The sequence below is a fragment of the Microcaecilia unicolor genome, chromosome 1 (genome assembly GCF_901765095.1).
Source record: "Microcaecilia unicolor chromosome 1, aMicUni1.1, whole genome shotgun sequence".
Classification (NCBI taxonomy): Eukaryota; Metazoa; Chordata; class Amphibia; order Gymnophiona; family Siphonopidae; genus Microcaecilia; species Microcaecilia unicolor.
The window spans coordinates 295295929-295310172 of NC_044031.1; the positions used below are offsets into that span (position 1 = coordinate 295295929).

The 14244-nt window shown below is 44.7% G+C and overlaps 1 protein-coding gene across 1 annotated transcript in view; it reads right to left on the reverse strand.

Moving 5' to 3' along the window:
• Nucleotides 1-14244, reverse strand: part of LOC115472878 (cadherin-12-like) — a 491174-nt gene that overhangs the window by 379362 nt on the left and 97568 nt on the right. Inside the window, 1 exon segment of the mRNA XM_030207367.1 lies at nt 13064-13358. Within this exon segment, the coding sequence (XP_030063227.1) occupies nt 13064-13358 (295 nt within the window).

Genomic DNA, 14244 nt, shown 5'->3' on the forward strand with positions numbered 1-14244 from the left:
CACAGTCAGGTTGCTTCCCTTTTTTGTGTGTCCTTACTTTTTGACACAATCGCGTCTTTTGATTTCGCCGAGGCCGTTTTTCCTTCCATGTCATCGAAGACACCCAGCGGCTTCAAATGTTGTATTCGGTGCAACCGGACCATCTCAGGTACAGATACCCATTCGTGGTGTATCCAGTGTCTTGGGCCCGACCACAGCCCAGCTGCTTGTTGTCTGTGTCTTCATATGAAGAAACGGACGCAAGTGGCTGAAGAAACGGACCCAAGTGGCTCGAGAAGCCCAGCGAGAGAAACATTTTGGGTCTCAGTCCGGTCCTTCGATGTCAACATCGGCACTGAGGGTGGCAGCGGCGGCATCAACATTGAGGGACGCACCGACGTCAGGAGCAGAGGTAATGGCTGCTGTGAGAGTAAGTCACGCTGGGAGCAGTGAGGCATCGAGTTGGTCTCCACCTGTCTCGAGGTCTCCTGCTATTCAGGCCCCCCGGGACCGTCCATCGTCGGATCCAACCTCGAGGAGACATGAGGATTCCACGTCGTCCTCATTGGTACAAAGAATCTCGATGACGGGCATCGAGCGAAGGCGAAGAAGCACCATCATCGATCTCCTTCTACACGCGGGGCCAGGAGCTCCAGGGCATCGAGGATTTTGGTACCCGAGAAGCGTCGGCGCCGAGAGGACCACTCCCCCTCTATACAGGAGGTGCTGATGCGTCGGTCTCCTAGCAGCCCAGTACCTGCTCCTGAACCTCAGCAGATTCTGCCACCGGCTGTTCAACGGACCCTGCAGCCTTCTCTGATGGCGACTCTCGACAAGCGCATCCGTTAGTCTGCTGCGGTGTCGGAGGTGCTGGCGCCTTCCGTACTGTCTGCTGCAGCGGCGTCTGGCCCTTCACCTGAAGTGAGGTCCCTGTCCTCAGTGCTGGTGTCAGCTGCCACCCAAATCAACTCCCCTTCGATGTCTGTGGAGGAAGCTTCTCACACAGGGATTTGTACCCACTCCATTATATGTACATGTTTTTTCAAAAGTGCTCAATTTGGCCAACCATTTAAAGGATAGACTATAGGAGGTATCATCCTTAATACCACATTATTTCCTCCTGTAAATTAAAAATAAATGACTCAGCTTCTGCATTAAGTGAGCAGCACTCATGTGTAGGTTTGCAAATGCCCAACACACACATATGTGCCAACTCACGTGTAAGGGGAGATTTCACAAATTACACATGTAAACGTTGGCACTTAAAATGTCTAAGTTGCCATGTTTACACCATTAATGTCTTCCATATCTATGCTCCCACTACATGTAGTTGCTACATTCATATGCACTCCTGCAGGTATTTTAGAAAAAGATCTAGGTTGAGGGGAGATATGATAGAGGTCTAAAAAAAATAATGAGTGGAGTGGAATGGGTAGATGTGACTCGCTTGCTTACTCTTTCCAAAAATACTGTGACTAGGAGGCACGCAATGAAGCTACAAAGTAGTAAATTTAAAATTAATTGGAGAAACTATTTCTTCACTCAATGTGTAATTAAACTGTGGAATTTGTTGCCAGAGAATATAGTAAAAGCAGTTAGCTTAGCGAAGTTTAAAAAAGGTTTAGATGGCTTCCTAAAAGAAAAGTCCATAAGCCATTATTAAAATGGAATTGGGGAAAATCCACTGCTTATTTCTAGGATAAACAGCATAAAATGTACTGTTCTGGGATCTTGCCAGGTACTTGTAACCTGGATTGGCTAATGACTGGAAGGGGACTGATGATTGGAGTCTCTGGCAAAAAGAGGTAGATTTGGGGGGGGGGGGGGAGGGGGAGAGTGTTAGGCCCAGAAGGGGTCATATCCTGGGGGGCTGTGATAAGAAGGGAGTTGATGATGGGGCTGAGGGAGCTGATACTAGGGGTAGGCAGGAAGTATGTAATACTGAGGGACTATGACTAGAAGGGTGCTAATGAGGAAGCCTATGAAGGGACCAATGCTGGGGAGTTAGGACTGGAAGGAGGCAGATGCTGTGGAAGAGTGAAAGACAGGGGCAGATGCTGGTACAGAAAGAAGGGAAATTACTATTATAAGAGGGGGAAGCAAGAACATGTGCAAGGAAAGGTAGAGAGGGAAGGGCAGAGGGATAGATGTTAGGATGATGAGGAGATTGGAAAAGGAAGTAGATAGAGAAAGATGTAGATGGGTGGGTTCTGGGGAAGGGGCAGGTAGCAAAAGAGCAGATACTGTGGACATAGGGAGGTACAAAAATATTTTTATTTGTAAAGAATAAATATATCAACTTTAAAAATGTGCACTTAATTGTATTTTTTACTATGATTTCTGTGCACCTATACACACATATAGCCCTACTTGAATCCATGCTCAAAGACATTATAAACTTAATCCCAAAATGTAGCTGATGTAGCACTGGACCTTGTGCACATCAGCAACACTGTCAAGGTTTCAACTGTAGCTAAACCTTCATGATTGGTGTTGCTGCTTTCAAGTTCCAAACTTACACAACTCAATCCTATTTTCTGTTTCTTAGCATACTTCTAATAGATGTGCAGGTATTTTACTGTACAATATAATAATAACTAGTAAAAAAGGCCCGTTTCTGACACAAATGAAACGGGCGCTAGCAAGGTTTTCCTCGGAGTGTGTATGTTTGGGAGAGTGTATGTGAGAGTGACTGTTTGAGAGTCAGAGTGAAAGTGTGATTGTGTGAGAGAGTGAGTCTGGGTGTCAGTGTGTTTGTGAGAGAGTGTGTGTGTGAGAATGAGAGTGTGTGCAAGTGTGTATGTGAGAGACAGTGTGAGTGAGAGTGTGTGTGTGTGGGCGAGAGAGAGTCAGAAAGACATTGTATATGAGAGAGAGAGTGTGACCCGTGCCCTCCCAATCCATGGCCATCCATGTTACTCTGTAACCTGCCCCCTCCATTCATCCCTATCCAGCATTTCCCCTCTGTGCCTGAGGCCTGCCCTGCAATCCATATCCATCCATGCCCATCTGTCCCCTCCATTCATCCCTATCCAGCAATTCCCCTGTCCCTGAGTCCTGCCCTTCCAATCCATGGCCATCCATGCTCCTCTGTCACCTGGCCCCTCCATTTTTCCCTATCCAGCATTTCCCCTCTGTGCCTGAGGCCTGCCCTGCAATCCATATCCATCCATGCCCATCTGTCCCCTCCATTCATCCCTATCCAGCAATTCCCCTGTCCCTGAGTCCTGCCCTTCCAATCCATGCCCATCCATGCTCCTCTGTCACCTGGCCCCTCCATTTTTCCCTATCCAGCATTTCCCCTCTCTGCCTGAGGCCTACCCTGCAATCCATATCCATCCATGCCCATCTGTCCCCTCCATTCATCCCTATCCAGCAATTCCCCTCTCCCTGAGTCCTGCCCTTCCAATCCATGCCCATCCATGGTCCTCTGTCACCTGGCTCCTCCTTTTTTCCCTATCCAGCATTTCCCCTCTCTGCCTGAGGCCTGTCCTGCAATCCATATCCATCCATGCCCATCTGTGCCCTGTATTCATCCCTATCCAGCAATTTCCCTGTGTCCCTGAGTCCTGCCCTCCCAATCCATGGCCATCCATGCTCCTCTGTCCCCTGCCCCCTCCATTCATCCCTTTGCAGCAATTCCCCTCTCTCCCTGAGCCCTGCCCTCCCAATCCATGGCCATCCATGCTCCTCTGTCCCCTGCCCCCTCCATTCATCCCTTTGCAGCAATTCCCCTCTCTCCCTGAGCCCTGCCCTTCCAATCCATGGCCATCCATGCTCCTCTGTCCCCTGCCCCCTCCATTCATCCTTTTCCAGCAATTTCCCTCTCTCCCTGAGCCCTGCCCTCCCAATCCATGCCCATCCATGCTCCTCTGTCCCCTGCCCCCTCCATTCATCCTTTTCCAGCAATTCCCCTCTCTCCCTGAGCCCTGCCCTTCCAATCCATGGCCATCCATGCTCCTCTGTCCCCTGCCCCCTCCATTCATCCTTTTCCAGCAATTTCCCTCTCTCCCTGAGCCCTGCCCTCCCAATCCATGTCCATCCATGCTCCTGTGTCCCCTGCCGCCTCCATTCATCCTTTTCCAGCAAGTCCCCTCTCTCCCTTCCATGCCCCCCCCTCGCATCCATGCCCCCCCCTTCGCATCCATGTTCCCCCCCTCTTCGCATCCATGGCCCCCCCCTTCGCATCCATGTTCCCCCCCCTTCGCATCCATGGCCCCCCCCCCTTCGCATCCGTTTTTTTTGTTTTTCTTCTTTTAAAATGTACCTCCGTGGCGGTTCCCTGACGCTTCGCTGCCGAGCGATGCGATTGGTTGAGTGTCATTGCTCCGCCCTCAACGTCATCACGTTTGACGCGTGGGCGGGGCAGACACAATGGGATCTCACCCCCTTCACTTAGAATGTTGGCTAACAGAGGCTTCATTAGAACGTTGGAGGTGCGTTTTATATAGAGAGATAATAATAATAAAATGCTGCTTTAAGAAGTCAATTATAAATCAATCAAAATCATTAAAAGAAATTAAGATAAATCCTTGAAGAAGAATGTCATGATCAAAAGTTGCAAGGGCCTACTTTCTAAGCTGTGCTAGCTGTTTAAAGTGGCAACTGCCACATGCCAACTCCCACGTTGAAAATACCATTTTGGGCCGTGGAATCGGTGAGACTGTGACTTAAGAGATATAGCGGAGGAGGTTGTTACTGTGCATTAATTGTTAACATGGCAGATAACACTTCAAAAGTGTAATTAACTGCATCACGAGGAATCTGCTGCACAGTTCACATGCAGTGGCTACTTTTTCTCTGTAACTACATGACAGCCCTCTCAAAAAAACTGAGTTTTAGCAGCTAATTAGTTCCTAGTAACAGCGAATAAGGGCCAAAGTTCTTTGCCACTGTTAGTTCATCTTGTTCATTAACAATTCTTTCTAAATGTCTTCTTCCTTACTTTAGGCCATGCGAGGAACACCAAGAGGAAGAAACATCCTTTTATTTGTATCACTCTCTTACCGGCTCATAGTTGGTAATCCCATCTGTTAAGCTATAAGAAAACAAAATGCCTGAAGCTGAAGAATTGAATTTGCAAAACCCAGAATACTACCCCAACAGATACTTTAGAAAGAAAGGATTGCAGAAAATGTTGATGCTTGAAGGATTTATGGATGCTGAATTGTAGCAGCTCCGATAAGCTGAAATGATTTTGAGAGCAAGCTCATGGAGTAAGTTATCCATAAGGGAGGCTGATATTCTGTTTCTTAGTAACTTTTGAGTTAGCCAGAGTACTAAGTTTTAAATTCCACCCCCCTCAACTGTATGATCAAGAAGGAATAGGGCAATTTATCCTGAACATTTAGGGGCTCATAATCAAGAAAAAAAATGTCCAAAAAAATGGCATAAGGGACAGCAGATGGACATGTTTCTCACTCAAAAAGAAATAACCCATATATTTTTTAACTGTAGTTTCGATTATTGGAAAAGGTTGGGGTTTTTTGTTGTTGTTGTTGTTGTTACTTCTTCCATTGTGGACTTGGTTTTTTAGATGTTTTCCAATAAGCATTTTATTTGTCAATTGTACGGCATATCAAAAATGCTCCTCATAAGTTTCAAGTTTCTTTATTTCTCGATATACTGCCAAGGGGGTGCAAGTCATCATGGCAGTTTATAATCATATAACAGGAGAGGTCAATTGGAGAGTTGAACTACAATGCATGTAATATGCCAACTTTAGAGAGAATAGGTGGTGTTCTGGGTGTGAGGTCCAACGATACCTGGACAGTACCCAATACTAAGCTCAAATCAGTCTGTATAAAACATGGCCCTGTACTGAATTTATTTAGGGGGCCAAGTTAGACTAAGAGCTACTGCCTTAATGTTGGCAACTTTTCATAGGTCCCATTTTCTGCAACGAGACCTAGTTACTAGTAATGCCATAGTGCATGTTGGTAACTATGACCTGGATATGTGGGCTGAATATTTTAGTTACAGATAATCAGATATATGTTCTAGCCATCTTCAAACAGATACCATCAGAATGAATATGGTCATCAGAAGGGCAAATTTCAAAAACATTTTCATGGTTAAATCAACGCTTTGCTCCTGGGTTTGTAGCCTATTCTATAAAGGAAAAGTAGGAGTAGAGGAGTAGCCTAATGGTTAGTGCAGTGGCTTGAGAACCAGGTTCAATTCCAACTGCAGCTCCTTGGGACCCTGGGCACGTCACTTAACCCTCCATTGACCCAGACTGACCCAGGTACAAAAATAGATCGTCCCCAGTAGGGACAGAGAAAAGTACCTGCATAGAACATGCAAACCGCTTTGCCTGTACCACAGAAAATGGATATATCAAGTCAATGACCTTTTTCTTTATAGAATACAAGAGTAACAGGGCAAATACATGTGTATATTAAAGGTGCAACCAATTACATCAGCCATAGAACTGGTGTAAATGCTCATGCCTAGATTGCTAAGAACAAAATATACTTTTTATAGTATTCAATCATTTAGATGCTTAACTGTGCACCCTTCATATGCTCCTTCTAGATGTTTCTACTGGAGACACATATTTTTGGTCTTTATTTCTGCAAACGGCGGTGCTAAGTTTTTATGTTGGCATTATGAGATTTATATTGATTTACGCCTTCACAGCTGACTTATACGAACCCCTGAAGGAAGCTTGGGTGCCAAAACAGGGCCCGTGTTGGGTTCATACTGATCACCTTGGAGATTGTGACTGGAATCTTCCACTTTTGTGTACTGCCTTCTAGACTCTGCCCATGTATTTACCGTGTTATAGAATAGCACATATCTGAAATATAAACAGATATGCCAGTATTCTACATAGTAACATAGTAGATGACAGCAGAAAAAGACCTGCATGGTCCATCCAGTCTGCTCAACAAGATAAACTCAAATGTGCTACTTTTTGTGTATACCTTACCTTGATTTGTATATGCCATTTTCAGGGCACAGACCGTAGAAGTCTTGCCCAGCACTAGCCCCGCCTCCCGATCATTTATGTGCATTCTCGGTGCCTAATGCCATCACTCCCCTTACAGAAGCACACTGTTAGGGGGTAATTCTATAAGATCAACACTGCTGTGCCAAATATGCATGTAAATTATAATACTGGCATATATGCATGCATGTATGTGTGTGCATCTATCTAATATAATAAAACGCACCGTGAACGTTCTAATGAGGACAACGTTCTGAAGCCATCTGACGTCACTCCCTGAGTCCCTGGCTGTAGGGTTCGTGGAGTTCGTGGCGTTCGTGGTGTTCGTGGTGTGAAGCCATCCAAAACAAGGCGGAACACAGCGAAGGGAAAGCTAGACGTCGGGAGCGCCGCCTCCTTCCCTGACACTTCGCTGCACGAACCGCCACGGAGGTAAAGTTAAAAAGAATAAAAAAAAAAAAAGGGATGCATGGATGCGAAGGGGGGGGGGGCATGGATGCGAGGGGGGGGCATGGATGCGAAGGGGGGGGGGGAGAAGAGGGCGGGCCAGGCTGGGACATGGGAGAGAGAGTAGCATGGATGCGAGGGGGGGGTCATGGAAGGGCGAGAGGGGACTTGCTGGAAAAGGATGAATGGAGGCGGCAGGGGACAGAGGAGCATGGATGGGTATGGATTAGGAGGGCAGGGCACAGGGAGAGAGGGGAATTACTGGAAATGGATGAATGGAGGGGGCAGGGGACAGAGGAGCATGGATGGGCATGGATTGGGAGGGCAGGACTCAGGGAGAGAGGGAAATTGCTGGATAGGGAAAAATGGAGGGGCCAGGTGACAGATGAGCATGGATGGGCATGGATTGGAAGGGCAGGACTCAGGGAGAGGGGAATTGCTGGATAGGGATGAATGGAGGGGACAGATGGGCATGGATGGATATGGATTGCAGAGCAGGCCTCAGGCAGAGAGGGGAAATGCTGGATAGGGAAAAATGGAGGGGCCAGGTGACAGAGGAGCATGGATGGGCATGGATTGGAAGGGCAGGACTCAGGGAGAGGGGAATTGCTGTATAGGGATGAATGGAGGGGACAGATGGGCATGGATGGATATGGATTGCAGAGCAGGCCTCAGGCAGAGAGGGAAAATGCTGGATAGGGAAAAATGGAGGGGCCAGGTGACAGATGAGCATGGATGGGCATGGATTGGAAGGGCAGGACTCAGGGAGAGGGGAATTGCTGGATAGGGATGAATGGAGGGGACAGATGGGCATGGATGGATATGGATTGCAGAGCAGGCCTCAGGCAGAGAGGGGAAATGCTGGATAGGGAAAAATGGAGGGGCCAGGTGACAGAGGAGCATGGATGGGCATGGATTGGAAGGGCAGGACTCAGGGAGAGGGGAATTGCTGGATAGGGATGAATGGAGGGGACAGATGGGCATGGATGGATATGGATTGCAGAGCAGGCCTCAGGCAGAGAGGGAAAATGCTGGATAGGGAAAAATGGAGGGGCCAGGTGACAGAGGAGCATGGATGGGCAGGACTCAGGGAGAGGGGAATTGCTGGATAGGGATGAATGGAGGGGACAGATGGGCATGGATGGATATGGATTGCAGAGCAGGCCTCAGGCAGAGAGGGGAAATGCTGGATAGGGAAAAATGGAGGGGCCAGGTGACAGAGGAGCATGGATGGGCATGGATTGGAAGGGCAGGACTCAGGGAGAGGGGAATTGCTGCATAGCGATGAATGGCGGGGACAGATGGGCATGGATGGATATGGATTGCAGGGCAGGCCTCAGGCAGAGAGGGGAAATGCTGGATAGGGATGAATGGAGGGGGCAGGTGACAGACAAACATGGATGGCCATGGATTGGGAGGGCAGGGCTCAGGGACAGAGGGGAATTGCTGGAAAAGGATGAATGGAGGGGGCAGGGGACAGATGGCCATGGATTGGGAGGGCACGGCTCACACTGTCTCTCTCATATACAATGTCTTTCTGACTCTCACTCTCACACACTCTGTCTCACACAGTATCACATTCACTCTCTATGTGCCACACAGTCACTCACACACTCGCTTGGTGTCATACACTCACTCTCACAGAGAATCTGTGTCTCACACACACACTCTCTCTCACACTGTGTCTCACATACACACTTGCACACACTCTCATTCTCACACACACTCTCTCACAAACACACTCACACCCAGACTCACTCTCTCTCTCACATACTCACACTTTCACTCTGACTCTCAAACACTCACTCTCACATACACTCTCCCAAACATACACACTCCAAGGAAAACCTTGCTAGCGCCCGTTTCATTTGTGTCAGAAACGGGCCTTTTTTACTAGTATATGCATAAATGCCAAAAATCCATCTAAGCCATCCATATGCATATTTGGCAGGTGGATATAAACACAGATGGAGTCTGAGTGGGGCTCACACATGTGTAACTTAAAGAATACTATAAGTGATGCATATGCCTTTAGCATTTAGGCTCAAGCAATTACACCAGCTTCTTTGGCTGATGAAAAGTGCTTGCACCTAACTGCATACGTGTATATATTGCCAGTTATGCTAATACAGCAGAGTCTTGATTATCCAACATAAATGGGGCTCACCAGTTGATGAGAGATAATAGTAGTAGTAGTAGTAGTAGATAAAATAGAAATATATTGAATACATGTTTCAAAAGAGGAAACAGTAAAAAAAGAAGGAAAAAAAAGAGTTTACAACTTAATGTGCCCAAGAATCTTACCTAGCACTGCTGCCTCTTAAAAGTGATGCCGAGAGAGAGAAACCCACGTGCATCTCAACGACAATGCTGTGACACCACCAAGGTATGTCGGCTAATCCAGAACATCTGAAATGTGAAGGTCGGATAAGCAAGACAACTGTATTCTATAAAGGAAAATAGGCACCTACTTGCCTTTATAAAGTAGGTTTCTATTAGCTGCCAAGTTATAGAGTTGCTCTTTTAATTGGAAAATGTACGTACATACCTATTTCTACAACATACAAACTTGTACTCCGCGTTTGTGGGAGACTTTCCTGGGGTGGGTTAAGGCAAAGACTGCAACAATGCATGTTCTATTTTAGTACATGTTATTTTAGGCAAAAAGTAAACCAGTACCGAAAGGTATGTTTTCCTTAATATGTGCACGGTTTCACTTTGAAATGTGGTGAAGTCTTTGTGGATTAAATGGTACCAGTGGACTTTTCAGGTATGTGGGCAGCATAAAAAGTGCCTAGATGAAAGGATCCTGGATGTTTGAGAGCTCCTTTTTGATGGTTGGGAATCCAAGATGTGCACGATAAATGGTTGAAAGAAATTGAAAAGGATATTTTCCCTTCACCTGTATGGTTCATCAGATGGAAAAAATTCAGAGGGTCTTTGGTCCCTATTTTAAAAGCCCTATTCATGATTTTACATTTGCAAATACTACCACTAACATGTGTATATCACATACACATGCAAAACCTAATTTTAGAAAGCGGATAATCTACACCTGTTGAACTGCACTATGTGTAGATTGAAAGGAGGCACAGTTTGGGCAGAGCATGGGCACAACCAAAATGAGCACATGTATTCCCCATTTTGGAAAGAGAATGTATGTGTATGTCCCAGTTTATTAACCTTGGGAATTACAGCTGCTCTAGCCCTGTGCAGGGCAGATTTAAAGGAGCCCTCCCCCTTAATCCCTCATTGCTTATGCCCCCCTTTGATTGTCAAGTATTGCAGGATCTATTGTTCATTAGCAGTAAGTACACACATGAGTTTGCAAAATGGGAAGGCACACACATGTAACTTACGTGTAATTTGTAGAAACACCAACTTGCTCATGTAACATACACAAGTAAGTTGAGAAATTCCTACTTATATATGTAAGTTACACCTGGAGGTTCATGAGTCACTATTTATTTATGGAGTTTTATTAGCTGCATTTATCAAGAGATTCACTCAAGGCAGTGTACAGCCAGTTACAGGTGTAAGTTATAAAATATCTACTTGCAGGTATAACTTCCATGTGTAAGTTGTCGAGTTCCTCATTCAGGGGTCCTGTTACTAAGGTTTGCCGATAAATGGCCTGTGCTGTTGTAGACTCGTGTATTGGAAGCGCGAAGGTCCATTTTTCAGCATGCCTGCAAAAAAGGCCTTTTTTGGGGGCTGAAAATGGACAAGTGGCAAAATAAAAATTGGAGCGTGTCCATTTTGGGTCTGAGATCTCACCTGACTTAGCAGGAAGGTCTCAGGCGGTAATCGTCTGAGCGTGTATACTGCCGATTACTGCCCGGTTAGGGCCATGTGGTAGAAAATAAAATATATTTTAGCCGCGTATGTTGGACGTGTGTAAAAAACGGAATTACCACCCACGGCACGTGGTAGCTGGGTGGTAGTTCCAAACTGATGCACGTTGGACGCGCGTAAGCACCTATGTGCCTTAGTAAAGTGTACCTTTGTAAAACTGGATTACTGCAGTGCACTATACAATGGTCTGACTACAAAGGGCCTGCATCAGCTCCAGTTGATTCAGAATGCAGCGACGTGACCACATCATACCATTTTTGCAAAAACTTCATTGGCTACCAGTACAATACAGGGCTAAATTTAAAACTCTATGTCTGATCTTCAAGGCCCTGAGTACTGGAAGAATAGGATGATCTTCCACACACCACCAAGGAATCTAAGGTCCTTCCAAGGACTATCACTAACCACACCCTCTCCAAAAGACATTACATGATGTGATAACCGCAAGCGAGCCTTCTCCGGAGTAGCCTCCACACTCTGGAGTGCACTGCCTGAAAGGCTCCACTTAACACAAGACTATCTCTACTTCAGGAAGCAGGTGAAAGCTTGGCTCTTCAACCAGGCCTTTAATGGAAGAAGTAACTAACTTGTTAGTCTCACACACACAAGGAGTGACACGGGCTGCACATACTGCAGAAGGACATGTTTATCCACTCCTACCCTAGCTGAGATAATATTTAACCATCTCTCTGACCTCATATGCAACTCTCTTTATATCAGTCACCTTACTTTCTATCTCTTCCTACTTTCATACCTATCTATATGTTACATCTTTGCTTATACCCTTCACTATCAACTAAAATGTTCTATTACATATTTTGTTGACATTGCAAGTAGTATACTATCTCCTTGTCTATAATTTTACCAAATGGTGTTGAGATATTCGTCTCTCAGCATGTGAATGATATTACTGATTTATCAACCCAGGACCTCAACGCTACCAAACTTGGCTATTCTGCAAAGAATACTTGCTCTTTCTTTCTTAATTCTTTAAGAGCGCCACAGCTTATCATTGGAGCTATGTTCCTATCATTGGTCCTTGTTTTTTCTATTTTATTGTAGCGGGAACAGTACCAACCAATGTAAAAAAAACTCAATAAGGAGAAAAAACATTGGTTACTTAGTCTATCCGCCACTTGCAAACACCCATGCTGTGAGAGAAATATCTTCAAAAATACTTAATCGAAATCTAACATTTTACATTCTATGTCAATTCTTTGCATTTTATTTCTTTTATATTTTATATTTTCTTATTGAAAAGCACTCTTATTGTCCACCCCCAGCTGTGCACTTATCTTGTCGGCTTTAGTCCTGCTGTATTGTGGCTTGAGGCATTCTTATCCTACCGCCGCTGTTCAGTCTTTCCAACTGGTTGGTGCGTTCACTCAGTGCTATCCAATCTCGGCTATTGCAATCCTATTTCACGTCTTGCTTCATAATCTCCTTCTTCTGCTTTTTCTGTTATTGCTGCTTTAGGAAGAGTTTTTCTGTTAATGCCCTGAAGCAGCAATAACAGAAGAAGGAGATCATAAAGCAAAACGTGAAATAGGATTGCAGTAGCCAAGATTGGATAGCACCGAGTGAACGCACCAACTGGTTGGAAAGACTGAACAGCGGCGGTAGGATAAGAATACCTCAAGCCACAATACAGCAGGACTAAAGCCGACAAACGTTGTTTGCAAATAATGAACTTTACATTTTAGGAACGACAGTTCAGTTCTACTTACTGAATTGCCTGTTTTCATACTCCCTGTACAAGATCTATGTGCAAGATTGTAACAGTATGCAGAAAGAACTTGAATAGAAAATAGCTTTATGATTTTCACTTACCAACTGGAGACATTTCAGGTACACTAGCAACATAAGGCCCATCCAAGAACTGTGGCTCATTATCATTAATGTCCTGCACTTTGATAATGAATTCAGACTCTGGCTCCACTAGCTTTCCAGTATCTATATCTATAGCACGAGCACGTAGAGTATAGAAAGGTTTCTCCTCTCGATCAAGGCTCCTAATGGCATGAATGTCCCCGGTTGTTTCATCAATTGTAAAAATTGTGCCTGCACCATCCCCCAAAAGGGTGTATTTAACAGAGTCAATTCCTTTGTCCAAGTCAGAATGAAGCTGTGTAGAAGGAAAGAAAAAGCAGAGACATTAATGGTCTATTCCAGTAAAGGGCTGTATTTACACGTTAGTTTACTATAGGCACTAGAAACAATGAGATGCTAGATGAATCACTAAAGGTATTAGATTTTAGATATTAGATTTTGAAAACAGCGAGATGCTTTTGTCACTGTCCCTATTCTCTCCCCTCCCCCAACCTGTAAATTAACAACAGTCATACACTACAAGTTAAAGACATTTCAAAACTCTGATTAAAACAATAAGTTTCAAAAAATCTTTTCTACTTGTGAAGATTTATATTCTCCTGGATATATAAGGTAAAGGTCCTGGTGGTAGACTATATGGCAGACATAATTGAAATAAAATAGTACAAGTGGGAAGCCTAATTAAAGTAATTGTATGAAGGGCCAGGAGTTTGCAACAATGTGACATTTTTGTGTAGAAATGACAAAGTATAATGTAAAGAGTATATCTCTACAGTTAATATATTCCTAGCTGTAATCTTCACTGAAAATGAATTGTTTCTGAAAGGATAATATATGAAATAGTTCTGCTTGAGTGGAATAGACTATATCAAATCAAATGAATGAAATTTATAAAAGCAGTCTAAGATATCAGTTCAGCCCCCAACCTTTACAAGGAGAATGAACAATTCTTTGTAAAATTAGATGAAAACTGAAGTCCGTGGCATCAGAGGAATGACCTTTCACTAGGTGATTTACTTATGCCAATAATATTATACATTGCCATCAATGATCAGTAAAACCACATGAATACTATAGATTTTACATAGTAACATAGTAGATGACGGCAGAAAAAGACCTGCACAGTCCATCATATTTGCTGCTTTTTGTGTATACCCTACTTTGATTTGTACCTGTGCTAT